Source organism: Podarcis raffonei, chromosome 2, assembly GCF_027172205.1.
Source record: "Podarcis raffonei isolate rPodRaf1 chromosome 2, rPodRaf1.pri, whole genome shotgun sequence".
NCBI lineage: Eukaryota > Metazoa > Chordata > Lepidosauria > Squamata > Lacertidae > Podarcis > Podarcis raffonei.
Genome location: NC_070603.1, coordinates 63,502,754 through 63,520,805, shown reverse-complemented (window position 1 = coordinate 63,520,805; position 18,052 = coordinate 63,502,754). Strand labels below are relative to the sequence as shown.

The window sequence follows — 18,052 nt, the reverse complement described above, 5'->3', positions numbered from 1 at the left end:
GTGATCCTGCAGAAAACCTGTGCAGCTGTCTGCTACTAGTGCTTTGAAATGCCTTTTATCTTGGCTGTTTCAGCAGCTACATGGTTGACTAAATCACTTGGTTACATTGAACTGACTGGGGTAACTGTGCCCCTGAAGGACCAGGTGCGCAGCCTGGGAGTCATTTTGGACTCACAGCTGTCCATGGAGGCGCAGGTCAATTCTGTGTCCAGGGCAGCTGTTTACCAGCTCAATCTGGTACACAGGGTGAGACCCTACCTGCCCACATACTGTCTCGCCAGAGTGGTGCATGCTCTAGTTATCGCCTGCTTGGACTACTGCAATGCACTCTATGTGAGGCTACCTTTAAAGGTGACCCAGAAACTGTAACTAATCCAGAATGCAGCAGCTAGACTGGTGACTGGGAGCGGCCGCCAAGACCATATAACACTGGTCCTGAAAGACCTACATTGGCTTCCAGTATGTTTCCGGGCACAATTCAAAATGTTGGTGCTGACCTTTAAAGCCCTAAACGGCCTCGGTCCAGTATACCTGAAGGAGCGTCTCCACCCCCATCTTTCTGCCCGGACACTGAGGTCCAGTGCTGAGGGCCTTCTGGCGGTTCCCTCACTGTGAGAAATGAGGTTACAGGGAACCAGAAAGAGGGCCTTCTTGGTAGTGGCGCCTGCCCTGTGGAACACTCTCCTATCAGATGTCAAGGGAATAAAAAACTATCTGACTTTTAGAAGACATCTGAAGGCTGTTTAATGTCTGATGTTTTATTGTGCTTTTAATTCTGTTGGAAGCCACCCCGAGTGGCTGGGGAGGCCCGGCCAGATGGGCAGGGTATAAGTAACAAATAAATAAATAAGTTATTAATTAATATTACTATTACTGTGGATTAAAGTATAATCCTATCTTTCCAGGCTTTTTCTCCTTACCTTTGCTCTCACCTTGCCCTAACTAAGCAACTCTGCATGTAAGCCACTTTCTAACACCCCTACATAAAAACACTTTCTAACACCCCTTCATAAAAAAATGAGAGGCCGCCCATTGGATTAGATCAAAGATCTCTCTAATCCTCTTTCCCACAGCAGCCAGCTAGGTGCTTGTGAGAAACAACCCCCCACAAAGCATGGCATTGCAAAGCTTGCTAAAGTGGCTGCAATCCCAGGAGGAAGGAGTGTCTATCAAACAAAATACCAGAGCATTCAACTGCTTGAACAGCAAGCACTATAAAAATATTTTAAAAGGACATTATCTATTATAAAAAGGACATTATCTATTATTAAAAAAATTGTATTACAAGCGATCAGTTGCATTAACAAGTTATCAGTTACTTTTTCAGGCTCAGAAATATAATGGAAAGCATCGAGGAAAAAATGAAGAAGGGCTAACTGAATTGTCCTTTAATTAAAAATTGTTTCAGAAGAGGACAGTGCTTTGGCAAATTGAAGTATGTTCCAAAGCAGATGGAAAGGACTAAACTGAACTGAAAAAGCACCAGGATCCTTTCCTTATAATTCAAATGCAGATCTTTCATAACGTTTTAAGTTTCATCTCTCCAATTAATTCAGTTGCTTTCTCCAAATGACATGAGACAGAAATATCAGCCAATTCAAAACCCCATTGATTTGTTAAGTGCTATAAAGGATGGCCTACACACATAGCATACAAGACCTAAGGATATGTGGAGAAGTACATTGTCTCTCGAGACAGACAGATGCCAACAACAACAACAACAACATGAAAGAGCTCATGAGAACATGAAAGGGGGTATGGGCAGAAAGCAAGAAGCAAGTTTATCCCCTCCACCAAATTCAGTTTTGCCATTCAATTGCCTTAGAAGGAAGCCACGCAGCAAGCTGAATTACACTGAAGTTCAAAGGCCCCCGAAGGAAGCAAAATCAAAGCAGCCATTTCAAAAAGAACCACCAGCCCAGCATCTGGTCTACTGCATTTTTAAGAGCGCTGGGGAGTAGAATAAGGCTCTGGGCAAAAAGAGAGAGAGGTTTTCTGAGCAGCTTTCATCTGTTAAGAGAGGCTGATGCCAAGACTGGCGGACGCTAATAACAGCTGGAAGCCTTTCTTAACTTCTCATCCAGTTGTGTCCCAAGAATGAATGCAATAAGTTGGCAAGGAAATCTGTGCAACACACCTTGTCCAGCTGGCTCATTCTGATCATGTTCGGTGACCAGAATTATTCAAATCAAAAAGAAGGGGGAGTTAGGAAGGAGAAAGCACATCTTTGACAGAGCCAGAAGAACGAACATGGGACCCTAGAACTAACAATCATGCTTGCAAAGCGCACATCAGTTTGCCATGACAAAACATATCTGGTTATACTCCAAATGAAGTGCCACCCAGGCCCTCCTCTAACCCTCCATTAATAATCACTGCCTGCTTCCATTAATAATCACTAAAGTTTATGACTTTGCATGCAGAAGGTCTCAGGTAAAATCCTTGTCATCTCCTGGTAGGGCTGGGAAGGCTGTATCTGAAATCCAGGAGCGCTACTGCCAACCAGCATAGACAGGACTGAGCTAAATGGACTCACAAGAAGATAAAAGCCTGCTGGATCAAGCCAGTAGCCTGTCTACTTCAGCCTCCTGTTCTCAGTTGCCAACCAGATGCCTGTGGTCACACAAATTATTTGCAAGGCAGAAAATTAACAAAGACTACAAAGCAATTAAAAAACCCCAAAATGGGTAGGGTGCAATAATTCAATATAGGAGTTTGAGAGATGTGCTCCCTTTGACATTCCGGGGGTTTGTAAGATTGACGCTTTGAAAATTCCAGGAAGTATCTCACAGATCAGCAGTTTTTAGGAAACTAAACTCAACCAAATACTGCTAAATACTCAAAGCAGCGACCTTAAAACTGCTGCAGAGGACAGACATACCCCAAGGCAGGCCAGGGAACTGAAGCAAGAGGCCAAATGGCAATAAGGGCATTGTGAACAGCAGAGATTTACCAACTGCATTTCTGAGCGTCGAGGTGACACCAACAGGGTCTATAAACTTATTTTAAGCTTCGTAGTGAGGAGCAATAACACGAGTCCAACATTCAGAAAGCAGTTCCAATAGTGATTGTGTAATAAACGTTATGTTGTGAAGGAAAACATTTTTGCTTCATCAGTCATGACCTGTTGTTAAAATGTGAGCATCAGAAAAGCAAGCTTATTACGCTTTAGCTAGATTGGCAACATACTGAGGAACCAACTGAATTGGAGACAGCCCGAGAGATTCTTAAAAAGGATGATCAAGGACAGGGGATTGAGAAAAGCAACCTGTAAAGTGGAGATTTTATGCACAAGAAAGACACATAATTCTGAATGCGTTAGGCCATGTAAGGAAAGGTGGAGGCGGGTAGGGGTGGGGCAGAGTCAATCCCATTATTTCTAGTAGAAGCAGTACATTTCTAACCTTCTGGCTTACTGGAACTGAGGGAGCCTCATCCTCACTCTCAGATGACGACTCGCTGCTCTCTGAGCTCTCGGCTTTCTTCCCCCCACCAGCAGCCTTGGCAGGAGGTGACTGTTTCACTGCGGAAGTCTTTGGTGTTTGCTTCAACAGAGCTGGAACAGAGACTGTCTTGGTTGACAGCAGACTGGGTGCTGCTGCATTTTTCACTGGGGATGAGAAGGTCTGAGGGGTTTTTCCAGGTGATTTTGCCTATTTTTAAGATTAGAAGAATGGAATAGAACAGATAAAAGCCAATTCATGAACTCAAGTGGTTCATATGTAAGGCTTTAAAAATGAAAAAATCCCAACATAAAAAACAAATCAGCAAACAGGTTTTGGGAAGCAACTTTCAAGGCTGGGCAACTTGTTTTGGAGTCATAGGAGGCACACACTGATTTATCTTGTGGTTGGAGTGTCAGCGATTTTTGTTTCAGGTTCATTTGAACAAATAATAAAACTAACTCCTTTGAAACACCGCTATGCCACTTTCCCAGATACAGTGGTACCTTGGTTTACGAACTTAATCCGTTCTGGAAGTCCGTTCTTAAACCGAGGTGTGCTTTCCCTAATGAGGCCTCCCGACGCCGGTGCCCTTCCACCATTCGGCTTCCATTCTTAGACCGAGGCAAAGTTCGCAAACTGGGACACTACTTCCGGTTTTGCAGAGTTTGTAAACCGAATAGTTCGCAAACAGGACTGTTCTTAAACCGAGGTACCACTGTACTTTGAAGCAGCCCACATCACTAAGAACGGACTTACATAAACACAGCTATGTGCCATCAAACCAAACTACACAATTAGAGTGTTGGCTAATTAGAATTGGCTAATTTTAGGAATAGCAATGCATTCTGTCACTGGCATTTTGGGGGAAATTGATTTCTCCCCTACATCTTGTCACTATACTGCTGAGCCCCTAACCCATGGTTTGGGGGCTTGGGTATGTGGTGGCCAAATGTAGCCCATTTTTAACCTAGCATCCCTTCTTGGATTTTGTGCTTAGTGGCTTACAGCAGGTATGGGAAAGGTATGGTCCTCCAGATGTTGTTGGACTAAAACTTCCACCAGCTCCAGCCAGGATGTTGGGAGTTGTAGCCCAGTAGTACCTGGAAGGTCACAAGTACCCTGCCTTAGGGAGAGAAAGGAAGGGCAGGTATGCCCAGGATGTCTCACCTGTGTTGCCAAGGAGGGTTCCTCGATCTCGGTGTCAGACGAGTCACTTGTCTCAGAGCTGTCTGCTGGCTTCGTGGTTTTAGCCACATTTCCAGATCTTGCTCTGGTTTGTTGTGCCGTTTTCTTTGCTGAAGATGCCTTTACTGCATTTCCTTTAGAAGGTACAGCAGTGGCTGGTGCACTTTTTGTCAGTGTCGTGTCGACCTGTCTGCTTTCCGCAGCTGGTTTTACCTACAACAACGGGAAAGTTAAAATAGGCGCACAGCAGCTGAGAGAGCTGTGAAGTTTTCAAGGAACATGTCTTTGATAAGAATGCAATACATGGTCACAGTCCTCCAAGCACCTAAACTGCAAGTTGCCCTCGATTCCCAAGCAGTTTTGGAGTCTGGCAAGACCCAGAATTCAGGGCCAACCAACTTTCAACATCTCATTCTGGAGAGAAGAGACCCCCTCCGCTTTGAAATGGGCCCCTTGAATTAAAGAATACTGACAGTGAACAAATGTACACAAAGGATCCCAGGACACCCATGGAACCCAAACAAGAGAAGGAAGATAGACAGTAATACACCAGGGAGAACTAACATGGTGTATAATGAATGTGACCTCACCACCAGCACTGCACCTCAAATATTTATACCTGCTAACCTACCAAATGAACAGGAGGAACTGTTACAATGCCCAAACAGGCAGGATAAGGATGTTTGGATGGGCCCTAACAATTGGCAGGCCTATTCTCTCCTTGATCCAATGACCTAATAAGTCATCCCAATGGGTTATGATCACACGATCTCATCACACAGTGCTACCCTCTTGTGCTGCTAAAGCCCTTGAGCTGGCAGTGTGTGGTGGGGAGGGAATACAGAAATGAAAGAAACGACAGGTAGCCACTGTCTCTGCATTCCCTTGAAAGTTTTCAGGTGGCAGAAGACATCATGAGAAGGATGTGAGTGGGCTCAGCCGGAGGCTGGGAAAGCAAAGGCATCAAAGGTGGGGAAGAAACAGGAAGAGTAAAGGGGAGAAAGCAGACAGGACAAAAAACACAGAAAAAGGCAGGGAAGAAAGTAGAAGTTGACAGCAGTTCCCATTTTAAAGTAGCAGGCAAATAACTCTGCTTTTCCTAGTCGGACAGAGGAGCCCAAAACCAGGGGACTACTCTTCCACAGAATAAATTGCTGAAGTTAGCCAATGGTCAAACAGGCTGGGGCTGATGGGCGGTGTAATCCAATAACACCTGGAGGGCATCAAACTGGGGAAGGCTAGTTTAGAGCGATGTTCCGGAGAGCCAATTCAAATATTAGCACAGGCACCTGGTAGCCCAGGCACATGCATTAACATTCACATGGGGGAATCAGCTTGCACGAAAGCACCCCAAAGTCCAAATCTCCTGGCACAATGAAAATTAAATGCATAGGGAAGAGATTAGCCTGGAAAGTTCCACCCCAGTGTTTAAGCTTTTCCCACGCAGCGAGACTGGGACGTGAGGCGACATTCAAGCAAAGCAGTGAAGGGAACAGTTCTATGTGGAAGTAGCTCTCTGATGTTCACTTGTCTTTGGGAGGCAAGGACAGAAAACACTTTTCCACAATGGAGACTCCCACTTCTCTCAGCCATAGGATGAAGTGTGAGCACAGAGCCTTCCTAGCCAAGGTGTGTACAACTCTCTTTGTCCTAAAAGAAGCTCTTAGATCAGGAGTGGGAAGCCATTTCTATGACAAGTGTCACTTGGGGGCCACATTACCAGGGGTGGGCTGGAGCCAGTGGTAAGCAGGATCAAAGCCAAAAGTTGGCAGGGTCGGCTGGTGATGGCCAGGGGGTCCATTTTCTTTAGGTTACCCACTGTTACTCCCCTTCTTTCTCCCTTCTTTCCCACCCCATTTTGCACCAATGGGACCTTTTCCCTCCAAGTAGGGAAGTAGGACAAAGAGAGCTAGCTGGATTCAAAAGCGCCATGAGCTGCATCCAGCCTTTGAGTTGGCTGTTTCCCACTCCTACGGTAGTTGGAACTACCTGGATTGTTGCAGTATTTGTTTCCTCTTCCGAGTCTGAATCCTCACTGGAGTCTCCACTGCTACTCTCTGCCTTCTTTAGAGCTAAGACACAGAGGAGACAAAAGCACTTAAGTTGAATCCTATAAAACATGAGAGAACACTAAATGCAGCTTTAGAGATCCAAGACCAAAAAAGTAGGAAGCTCTGGGGTGCTTTTTATTATTATTAGGGTATCCATATCTCCAACCATCAGATTTTAAGATACTTGCACAAAGCTGTTTTTAAGTGGGCCACGACCCACAGGTCATCTAAATTACCTTAAAATCTTGCTGTTTGGAAAGATATGCCCTGGCTGCTGACTACTCAGCTCTGGAAAGGAAAGAGAAGCCCAAGACAGAAGAATTGTGTTTCTATTCACACGAGTCATGCCATTAGAAAGTGTCTTTAGCCTCCAGTTGGCATGTTCAGAACATACCAATCATGTACTTGAGATTATACCAATTAATGACACAGCAGCAGGGTATTCTTCTGCAGTAAAAACCAATTACGTTTTAAGATCCAAGTATGGAGAGATGTTAAGAATTCACAGCAGAAGTGGGTCATAACTGAGGAGGTTTATGCTCCTGGAGTTGACAGAAGTGATGAGCAATATCCAATATTACTACACACTCCTTGTAGACCAATTGAAGCCAATGGACTCAAGTTACTTAAGCCCATTTCAATTACTGTGGGACAGAGTGTGTCTTAGTTGACCATAATTTGTAAGACTTTCCAATAGACTAGACAACATATTATTACAATTGCTAGGCTTATGAAAACCCATACAGCACAAATTTATGGGGAGGCGAGTGACCCTATTTTGCATGTGATTTTGATTTAGCTAGATACTGGCCAACATCCTCATAAATAAATGATGAAATCCATAGAGAAAAATCTGTCAACTGACATCAAAATGGAAATGTATTTATTTCAGGCGCTCAGACAGCTCAGCATGCTTGCCATAACTTTAACCCAAGAAAGCTACTGTGCTACACACATGCCTGCCTGCCTGCCTGCCTGTGTGCTCATGAACACAACTGCATTTGTGTCCTTTGGATCCTTCAACGTGTTTTGTCTCTTTGCAATGGATACCTGCTTTCACTGAGAGTACTGAACATTTTCCTTTTGTTGAGAATAGTTTTCTTTATATTTATCCCCTCAAATAGAGCTGAAACCATCAAGCCTACAACATGATTTGCAAGGCAATGCAGGCCAACCTCACCGCAAGTCAAAATGAAAGATTCGAGTCTGAGAGCTTGGATTATGTTTGTGCAATGCCTTGCGACACACATCTCAAGCCAGCCAACTGCTTACCTGGCTTGGGTACTGGGGTTTTTACTGCTGCTGGTGTCTTTTCTTCCTCACTTTCAGATGAGCTGCTGCTGCTGCTTTCAGAGTTCGTTGTCTTCCTTGCAGCGGCTGCCTGTGATGCATTCTGCCCTGCTATAGCAAGAGGCTGCGAAGCAGATCCTGGTTTAACAGGGAGGGTTTTATTCTGTCCTGTCTTTGTCACAGCCGGTGTTGGTGGCTTATTTGCAGTTGCCTTTTTCTGTTGCCCTTTTGCCTGGACAGCAGCTATAGCCACCCCTTTGCCTGGGAAGGAGTTCGTCTTCTGTGCAGCAAGTTGCAGCAAGTTGCTGGTTTTGTTTCCTGCTGCGGGGATGTTCACCTAAGAGGAGAAGCAATCTCATTACACTTGTCAAGTTGTATTTAGGACACTGCTTTGAGGCTTTCCTACAATCAAGCAGTATAATTTTATAAATAAAATACATAGCCTATGCAGTCCATCACAGAGACTCCAAGTTTGCAAACAGCTCCAATAAGACCACATTAACTGGCAGCTCTGCATGTACAATAGAGAGAGGAGAGCTGTGTCCTACCTTTTGGACCATGTGTTTATTGTTATAGGCTTTCTCCTATTCAATATCCTCAAGACTGATTTCAATCTGAAGGTAGATCAACGCTTGTCTAGAACTGCCTACTCTAGACAATTGCCTAGACATTCAAAGCTTGTCTAGAATTTACCATGTAAAGAATGCAACTTATTATGGTCACCCTAACAAGGTGCATTTGGACGCATTTCAAACAGGGAATGGTTCCTTTTGCCATAGGGATTCTTGGTAGGTATGTTTTTTCTCCCAAATCTTACAATATCTGCTTGTGAGCCTTCAAAGCAGACACATCTCAGTTATTCCAGGCTCTCATGACTTTTCCTGTATCCCTGAATTAAGCATTTTGGGGTTAGGTTTTTTAACCCTCAAAGCTGTGCAGCATATGGGCTTTGCCTTTCTGGAAGGTGAGGAGACAGCTCAAACCTTCCTCTGTTCTCTTTCTAAAAAAAAGGGACTTTCCAAAGTTTACCTGATGAGAGATTTTGAACATACACAAACAAAGCAAGTGCTATATTTGCATTCGTGAAGTCTAATTTTCCACAGCTATCCTATTCTCACACACACCATTTACAAGCACTAGCAGTAACAGTAACTGCCTTCTCACCTCCTTGCCAGCAGCTTCTTCCTCTTCAGAAGATGACTCCTCGTCCTCACTGCTGCTCTCCGCTTTAGCTAGGGAACTGTTATTCACAGCCACATTGCCTGCAACAGAGAAGAGATGTCAGCCTATACAAGTCTGAAGGATTTCAGTGTCTCCAAGGGGAGGGAAAACTGAAGTCGCAGGGCAATTTCTATCCTGTCAAAGGTCACCATGTGACAAAATTCTAGACAGTATCTCAAAGTTCCACAGCACTCCTCATAGCAAAACCTCTTTGCAAGCAAACTGCATGTGTCAAGGACAGAGATGAGACGGTCCCTCACTGGCATTAGCTCTTTTCAAACAGCATCTAAGGTGCAAATTACACATCACAAAATAGCCAGGTAGTAAAGTGCTTGGGGACATGGAATTAGACAAGTGCATCTTACTTTTTATGGGTTTTGCTGCTTCCTCCTCCGAGCTCTCAGAGCTGCTCTTGGGATCAGGAACTCTGATCTTTGCTGGGCTGCCTTGCTTGATTTCCTCCGCCTTTCGTTTCTGGGCTTGTGAGGAAGTTCTGTTGAACAGATTTTGCAAGTATGTTGAATAGGCGTTAAACAAGGATAGTTTAGTTAGTCTTCGAAGCTACCAGCATGAGTTTGACCAAACTGCGGGAGGCAGTGGAAGACAGAAGTGCCTGACGTGCTCTGGTCCATGGGGTCACGAAGAGTCAGACACGACTAAACAACAACAAATTAGCTTAAAAGGGTTCACTCAACAACTTTCTTGAGTCTCATGCCTCTGTAGTACAAGAACCACCACTGTCACTCATGAAACATTTACTTTGCTATGGAAAGAAAACAAACTGGGTACTTCTTTGACTTTTTTTTTTAAAGTTTGTAGTTCAGGCAAATTGTCTTCCTAAGTTAACTTTTAAAATTAACTTATTAGAGGCAGTAATAGAACTAATCATAGCCAAGACCGTGAAATTAGGGTGAGGAGCTTAATTAAAACCTAGTAATAGCTTCATCCTATCTGCATGGCTAATTTGAAGCTGGAATTTTCCAAGTCTGTCACACTGATCACCTACCTGTCAAGAAAAAAAAAATGTTGAGTCTAAACTTTATCCAAGAGAAAAACAATTAAAGAGAAAAGGGATCAGCTAATGGATCTCTCGCCCACACACAGAAGGATTGCCATTGTGGAGGCGGAAGGAACCACAGAAAGATAATAAACAGGGGGCAAAACTTGACAGTATCACTCAGTAGGAAAGTTGGCATTTCCTAGCAGATCCCTGCCTTACATGGCATTTTATATCATGTACCGTATTTTTCGCTCTATAACATGCACCCAACCATAACACGCACGTAGTTTTTAGAGGAGGAAAATCCGTAGGCATGCCACCCGTAGGCATTCCCTCCATAACACGCACAGACATTTCCCCTTACTTTTTAGGGGGGGGAAAGTGAGTGTTATGGTGCAAAAAATACGGTAGGTGTCATTTGTCTAACCATTTAGCTAGAAGGGACAGAGAGGAAGAGTGTGTGAGATTTATACAATACTTAGAAAACAACTTTGGGGAAAACCTGGAGGTAAAAATGAAACGAAAGACTGAACAATTCAAAGTTGTGACCCACAATTAGTCAAAATTATGTAGCCTATGTGTACTGTTACTTGAGCATGGTGATTTATAGACAAAACACTAATCTTTCTACCTCAGGCCAGACAACTTTGCATTATCAATTTATCAATATAATATCAATATTATCAATATAATAAAGGATACACAGAGCCCATGAAGTCCCAGACTGATGGAGTGAAACAGAAGGAGCTTCAAAGTTTTAATTTGAGCAAAAAAGAATAGGGACATAATATTCCACTTTTCATGAGCTGGGGATTCATGAAAGGGATTTTTAAAAAAAATAATTTTGGGGGCTTGCTTTAAAAGTGCTTTCTGACCCTTCTACAGTACAAAAGGGGAGGACACTGGGGTTCTGAGTTATTTGAATGCTAGGCCAGCTATATCATCGCCCTCACATGTGAAGACCCTCTATGCATGTAGTGACAGGTCTATGTAGAGCACAAGGAGGAGTCATGGGGCAATAAAGACCCTTCCTTGACTGGGAAATCTATAATGGCTCCAGGATTGCTCCAGGAAGAGCCCCTTATTACAAACGCCAAATGCAACTCCACATGTTCCAAGAATGAAACAAGACTATTTTATCTAATCTATCCTTTTATTCAGGGTAGATTATGTTGGTCTGGAGGTTACCCTTCCAAAAGGGAAGTAATTAAAATGCAGAAAATACTAATACTACTATTATTAAAATGTATTGCTAATAAATACTAATTTAAAAGTGTGTCTATCAGGCACAGTATCAGACAAAAACACAACTTGTTTCTTTTTTGTTAAACTTACTTTTTCCACTGAGTGAAGATATCTCCGAGGGGGACTGGGGATGGTAGGAAGGTCTTCTGTACGAGAAAAAGAGAAGTTAATTCTGTCCTTTACCCATATCAAGAACAGAAACCCCACTCTTTGGCCCCACATTTTTTTAAAACAACAACAAGAAGAAAGCAACTGTAGAGTTGCTCCAAGTACATTACAGGCCCAGAATTAAGAACCACAAAAAAATGGAAAACAATTTGGCCAAAAGATGCTCCCAGGACACAACTCATGTCTTCTCATTGTAGAATATTTACCAAAAAACCCCACTGGTTTTATATCCCCCAAAAGGCAAAAAGATTAAGCCCAACATAATGGAAAATAGTATTTCTGGCCCCAGATTAAAATGTATCTGAAGGGAGGTTTTTTTAGAAGTCTATATACTTATCAAGCACAGTGGTACCTTGGTTGTCAAACTTAATCCGTTCCAGGAGCCCGTTCGACTCCTGGAACCATTCGAAAACCAAGGCGCAGCTTTTGATTGGCTGCAGGAGCTTCCCGCACTCAATCGGACATTCAGCTTCCGAAAAACATTTGCAAACCAGTAAACTCACTTCTGGATTTGCGGCGTTCGGGTGCCAATTTGTTCAGGAGCCAAGCTGTTCGACTACAAAGGTACCACTGTACTTTCATAAAATCCTCAAGAGAAGTGTTGGCAGCAGCTACACCCAAGTGCCTAATAAATGCCAACTATGACAATTGGAAACATACTATTACCAGCACTGATAAATATATCCTATACCCAACTAGGACGTTGAAGAAACACACACATACAAAACTGCCAGCGGTTGCCAACTCTGACATCAACTAACACAACACTGTAGGTTTCCTGTAATATGCTTTTTGCATTCTTACTCTCCCTCTTGCATGCTACTTAATCCACTGTCAGTACAGCCAATTTTGGCTCCAGACTTTATTTGCCTCTCATAGTTGCAGTTCAAATGGAGAAGTCCAAGCAGTGGGGACAACTACATCCACAAACAAAAGTGCCCGCAACACAGCTGGATAAGCATTTATCATATTTATCAAACAGTGCTATGTGCATTTCAATATACACACACCAGTCTCCTTTATACCAGGATAGGTGGGAGGAACTCACATATATTTAAATATTGAGAGATGCTTCTCACACAAAGCCACTTATGGGCATTGGGTTGGGGGACACATTCAACGCAGCTCCTCAATGCATGAGAATGGCTTACCTGAACACCCCTAATAGTAACAGTCACTGCTCTACAATGTTATTTCTAGGTGGTAAAAGCCCACATGACTTCAGTCTGGATGAGAAACAAGTGGATACCTCTGAAACCATAAAGATTTCATCCAATATTGCTTTCAGTGTAATTTCATGTTTAGGGTCTTCATAATCTCTCAAACCTCCCAGCTTCAAGTCTGGCTGCCCCAATCCTATATACACGTAGCATCATTCTCCTCTATGCCACAAAATACCTTCAAGTTGCAACCCTGTCTGCCTAAATTATTTGTTTCAGTTTGATAGCTTAGTAAAAGTAAAGGTAAAGGACCCTGACAGTTAAGTCCAGTTGCGAATGACTCTGGGGTTGCGGCACTCATCTCACTTTACTGGCTAAGGGAGCCAGCGTTTGTCCACAGAGTTTTTCCGGTTCGTGTGACCAGCATGACTAAGCTGCTTCTGGCGCAACGCAACACCGAAACCAGAGCAACACATGGAAACGCCGTTTACCTTCCTGCCAGAGCGGTACCTATTTATCTACTTGCACTTTGACATGCTTTCGAACTGCTAGGTTGCCAGGAGCTGGGACAGAGCAACAGGAGCTCACCCCGTCGTGGGGATTCAAACCGCTGACCTTCCGATCGGCAAGCCCTAGGCTCAGTGGTTTAGACCACAGCGTCCCTGATAGCTTAACAGTACCTCTCAAATGGCAACGTTCAAAGCTGATGTGCATCATGTCTTACTAGTGCTACCACGAAGCTCTGTATACCTGTCACAGGTGGGAAGAAAAGGTTTCATACTAAACAGAGAGCCCAGACAGCAGAACCACGTTGGAGATTCTCCACTTAGGAGGTTACAGCGTTGGGGGAATTCTGTGGTGGTCCAGACATCAGGACTACAGAGCCTCCAAGGAGAAAATGATTCTGCATTAGAGTTCAGGGCTGTAGATTTACTCATTCATTCATACCCTGCCCATCTGGCTGGGTTTCCCCAGCCACTCTGGGCAGCTTCCAACAAAAGATTAAAAATACATTAAAACATCAGTCATTAAAAACTTCCCTAAACAGGGCTGCCTTCAGATGTCTTCTAAACGTTAGATAGTTGTTCATTTCCTTGACATTTGATGGGAGCGCATTCCCCAGGGTGGGCTCCACTAATGAGAAGGCCCCCTGCCTGGTTCCCTTTAGCTTCACGTCTCATAGTGAGGGAACCACCAGAACGCCCTCGGCGCTGGACCTCAGTGTCCGGGCTGAATGATGGGGGTGGAGACACTCCTTCAGGTATACTGGACCGAGGCTGTTTAGGGCTTTAAAGGTCAGCACCAAGACTTTAAATTGTTCTCGGAAACGTATAGGAGTCAATGTAGGTCTTTCAAGACCAGTGTTATGTGGTCTCGTACTTGCACTAGGCCATATTTTCCATACATACACCCTGCTAGATGACCATAGTAAAAATATTCAGATTGTTCAAGTGTGTTGCTATTTTAAGCTATATATTATTTTAATATTGGGTGGTGAAGACCACCTGCAATTGCAGACACATCCTCAAGACCAAATGCAAATAATTAAGCTTTACAGAGTCAGTGGTTTCTGGGTTGTGACCTCAACCATCCCAACTGTAAACAAAATTTAGGATAGGTCACAAGTGGCTTACTGAGGTACAAGAGAACGTAAATATTAAGTTTTTAAAAACCCTCATTTCCTGAGGCCATACTCAAACAACAGACTAACCCCTTGCTTCCTCTATAGGTTATATTTTTAATCTATTCAATATTTAAGCAGTAGCACACACCCATTAAGTAGATAATGTAAAACTCACATACTTTTATCATGAGCTTGCTTTGAGTGTATAAACCTCAAACCAAAACTCTAATTGGAACCCTTGCTTCAGAGATTGGACATGAGTGTTACTAAATCCCTTGCTTTCAATAAATCTATTCCAACGATGACTAACATTGTATAACAGCTGGAGCTTTCAGTTTCATTCCCTTTCAGGCTCCTTGCACAGAGTATTTTCTTCCGTATCTAGCAGTCACGCATTCAACGGCAAGTCACAAAATAATATGCATGTGTGTGTGACTCTGTTGACACTGATATCAGGACAATGCTAGCTGAAGCAGACCAAATAATCAGCTAGGTTCAAGGGTACTAGCATAAAACGGAACATACAAGAACATGTTACTCTTGATAATCTGTAATAACTGACTCTCAACAGTCAAAATGTGGACTGGAATTCGCAATCCACTCCTAGGACTGTTCAGAAAGGTTAGAAAAATCAATGAATTACCATTCCCAAATACTCGACTGTGAGAGGTAATCTGGATTTATAGGCAATACTTCCCGGAGTAAAATGAAAAAGCAAGGTTGCTTATTCTACGTACCTAGAAGGCAAATTATCAAATACTGTTTTGTTTTGACTATACAGGGTGGCCCAAAAGTAGGTATACAATTGAATCGAAGTGGCAGTTGGAAAGAAAAGTTGGCAGTTAGAAAGAATAGCGGAGTCAGATAAATGGATTATTTTTCTTTACTGATATTGTGAATGATGACAGCAAACTCGCATTAAGAACAAAAAGTGGATTCTAAAGCAGCATACCTACTATTGGGCCAACCTGTAGAACATAACCAGCAACATGGGGGTAGAGGTTCCTTCAGACAAGTGTTACCCTTATTCCAGAACACGATCACACAATGAACACCTTACATTTTAGGATACCACAGCTCCTTAGGATTTCTTAGATATATATAACCACACCCACCATGTTCCAGAGTGCTTCATGTAAATAAGGACCACCTGATTCCTTGTACAGTGGTATCTCGGGTTACAGACGCTTCAGGTTACAGACTGCACTAACCCAGAAATAGTACCTCGGGTTAAGAACTTTGCTTCAGGATGAGAACAGAAATCGTGCAGCAGTGGCAGCAGGAGGCCCCACTGGCTAAAGTGGTACCTCAGATTAAGAGCAGTTTCAGGTTAAGAATGGACCTCCGGAATGAATTAAGTTCTTAACCCGAGGTACCACTGTATCCCTGCCTGAGGTGTTCAGGGGAGCCTCTGTTAGTGGCCCCCACCCAGGCCCAGTTCTGAAGAACTTCCCAGCTCAGATCAGGGAGGCCCACCTTCCACTTCCACCACCTAGTGAAAACCTTTAATTTCAAATTGGGACTTTTAAGCTTTCTGGTAAGCATCCACTGGTCTCGTCTTCACTGCATCTTTATAACTGCACCGTACACCGCTAGAGGATACAAGCCACTGAAATAAAATCTCAGAAATCCTTTCAATAGGAGCCCTGGGTGTTCTGAAGAGCTGCCTAGAAATACACGCCTAATAAACTGAACAAACCCTTGCTAAGGCCTTGTGAGGCAAGGAAAGGCTACTGCTATGAAAAGGGGCTGCTGGACGCCACAAAACAAGCTTCCCAATACGAATTCTTCCCTACTGCAGGATTACCGGGGGGGTGGGGGGTGGAGTGAGGGCAGCTGCCTTGTTAGACCAGAAAGAAAAGACTTTATAGGGTTGCAGTTTCATAGAGTTATTGGGAAGGCTTGCTAGTGAGGCGGGGGGAGAGCAAGGCTCGTCAGCCCCCCCCGCCCCCTCCACCCACGTGGGAGCCCGTGCAGTTACCTGCCCACTCTGTGCCAGCAGCTCCTTTGCTGCTCTCTCATAGCCAATCTGGACCAAGTGCTGGTGCATCAGAGCCAGCAGCTCTTTCTGCTCGCTGCCTCCTGCTGCCATGCTATAGCAGCTCCAAGGTTTCCGGTCCTTAGCCCGCGTACACAGCCATCAGCGGAGACGCGGGGTTCACAGCGAGTAGCTGATAAGCCACATGCTCCCTGCCACTTGCTCCTCTAACCCTTTGACCAGGTGGCGGCGCGGAAACGTCACTTCCCGTTCCGCAGCCCCGGGGGCTCCTGGGAAGTGTAGTCTCTTATCACCGAGCATCTCCCAGGCGCCCTTGCTTGTAATTCGCTCGCTTTGTGCCTTCTATGCTGCTGTGTCGCGCTTTAGATGCGGGGCTTCAACGAGCGGCTTCCTGCCTAAAGCGCGACGCAGTATTTTTAAGGGCACAGCCGAAAGGACAAGCACGGCTCAAGTTTTAAGAGGCTGCATTAAAACAAAACAAAACAAAACAAAACAAAACAGTGGTTTTTGTTTTCTTTGACTGCTCTGGATTTCTGCAACTTGCAAGGCATATACAGTATAAAAAAAGCAAAGCAGCCCATCGCTCGGTTTCTTGGGACCTGCAGGGTAGCTCAAGATTTTCTAAGTTCCTCTGTTTGGAAAGACTGCTCGCCCAAGTGTAGATTGTATTCCACATTTAGCTTTTTTGTAAATATTGCTCTATGCAAATAGCACTTCCGTTTACTTAAACACCTGATTGTATCTCAAAATTCTGGACACCTACCAGACCATCTGTTTAAATTAGGTTGTTTTTGAGTTTTAGAGTTGTGGTTTTAGAGTTGTTTTCTTACTGAATAGGTGTTCTGCCCTGGGTAGCTGCTGCCATTTAGTGTTTGTGTTGCTGCATTTAAATTTATATGTAGTTATACATAGGGACAAAGCAGTTAGATGAGGTGAGTGGTTGCCACAAGCCTCAAAGTTGGTACTTTATAGGAGAAAGTTGGCTCTGCGCACTCTTGGTAAAGAAATGCCTCTATTTTTAGACAAGTTAACGTCCAGCGCAGGCTTTTGCAACTCTGAAATACAGAGCCCTTATTTGTGTACAGTGAAGGCTGCAGACTTGTACCCACTTACCTAGGAATAACCCTTTTACCTAGGAGTAAACTCAGTGGGGCTTGCTATGAATAAGGATGGGCTGCAATCCAATATCCACTTGCCTGGGACTAAGCCCCGTTGTAAACATCTGAGTAGATACGCATGGGATTATTAAAAGAAAATTGGCCCTGCTTCAGGAGGTTCTATAGATTTTAGTTATTTGCTGCATGTTTAGTCCACTTTTCAAACAATTATTGCCTCCTGAAGTAGCTCGCGCATCAATATATAAAGTTTAAAAAGGAGAGAGACAGGACCTCCCACCAGGCTTACAAACTAAAAGGCATAACACACAATGAATGAAGGATGGAGGCAAAACACGGAGGATGGAGATTAGTTCTCCAAGGCAAAATGGTGAGCTCCACGAGTTTAAGCCAGGCCAGTCTTCACTTGCTGGTGTTCTTCCTTGAATAGCAGTTGGTGGCTCTTGTTCCTTTACCTCACAAATGGGGTCAGAGTATCCTTCCTCTTGCTTCTGAGTAGTCCCTGGACAACTGGCAACTTGGAGCTGAGTGCGTATTCTTTCTAGTGG

General features: G+C 43.9%; 1 protein-coding gene across 1 annotated transcript in view; it reads right to left on the bottom strand.

The window, feature by feature from the left end:
* The window catches only part of TCOF1 (treacle ribosome biogenesis factor 1), a 39,248-nt gene extending 22,619 nt beyond the window's left edge, over positions 1-16,629 (bottom strand). The window contains exons 1-8 of the mRNA XM_053377024.1: positions 16,372-16,629; positions 11,529-11,584; positions 9,559-9,686; positions 9,137-9,234; positions 7,955-8,309; positions 6,621-6,703; positions 4,614-4,844; positions 3,405-3,653 (exon numbers count right to left, since the gene is read on the bottom strand). Of these exons, the coding sequence (XP_053232999.1) occupies positions 3,405-3,653; positions 4,614-4,844; positions 6,621-6,703; positions 7,955-8,309; positions 9,137-9,234; positions 9,559-9,686; positions 11,529-11,584; positions 16,372-16,482 (1,311 nt within the window). The 5' untranslated portion in view covers positions 16,483-16,629. The remainder of the gene's footprint in view (positions 1-3,404; positions 3,654-4,613; positions 4,845-6,620; positions 6,704-7,954; positions 8,310-9,136; positions 9,235-9,558; positions 9,687-11,528; positions 11,585-16,371) is intronic.
* Positions 16,630-18,052: the final 1,423 nt, after the last annotated feature.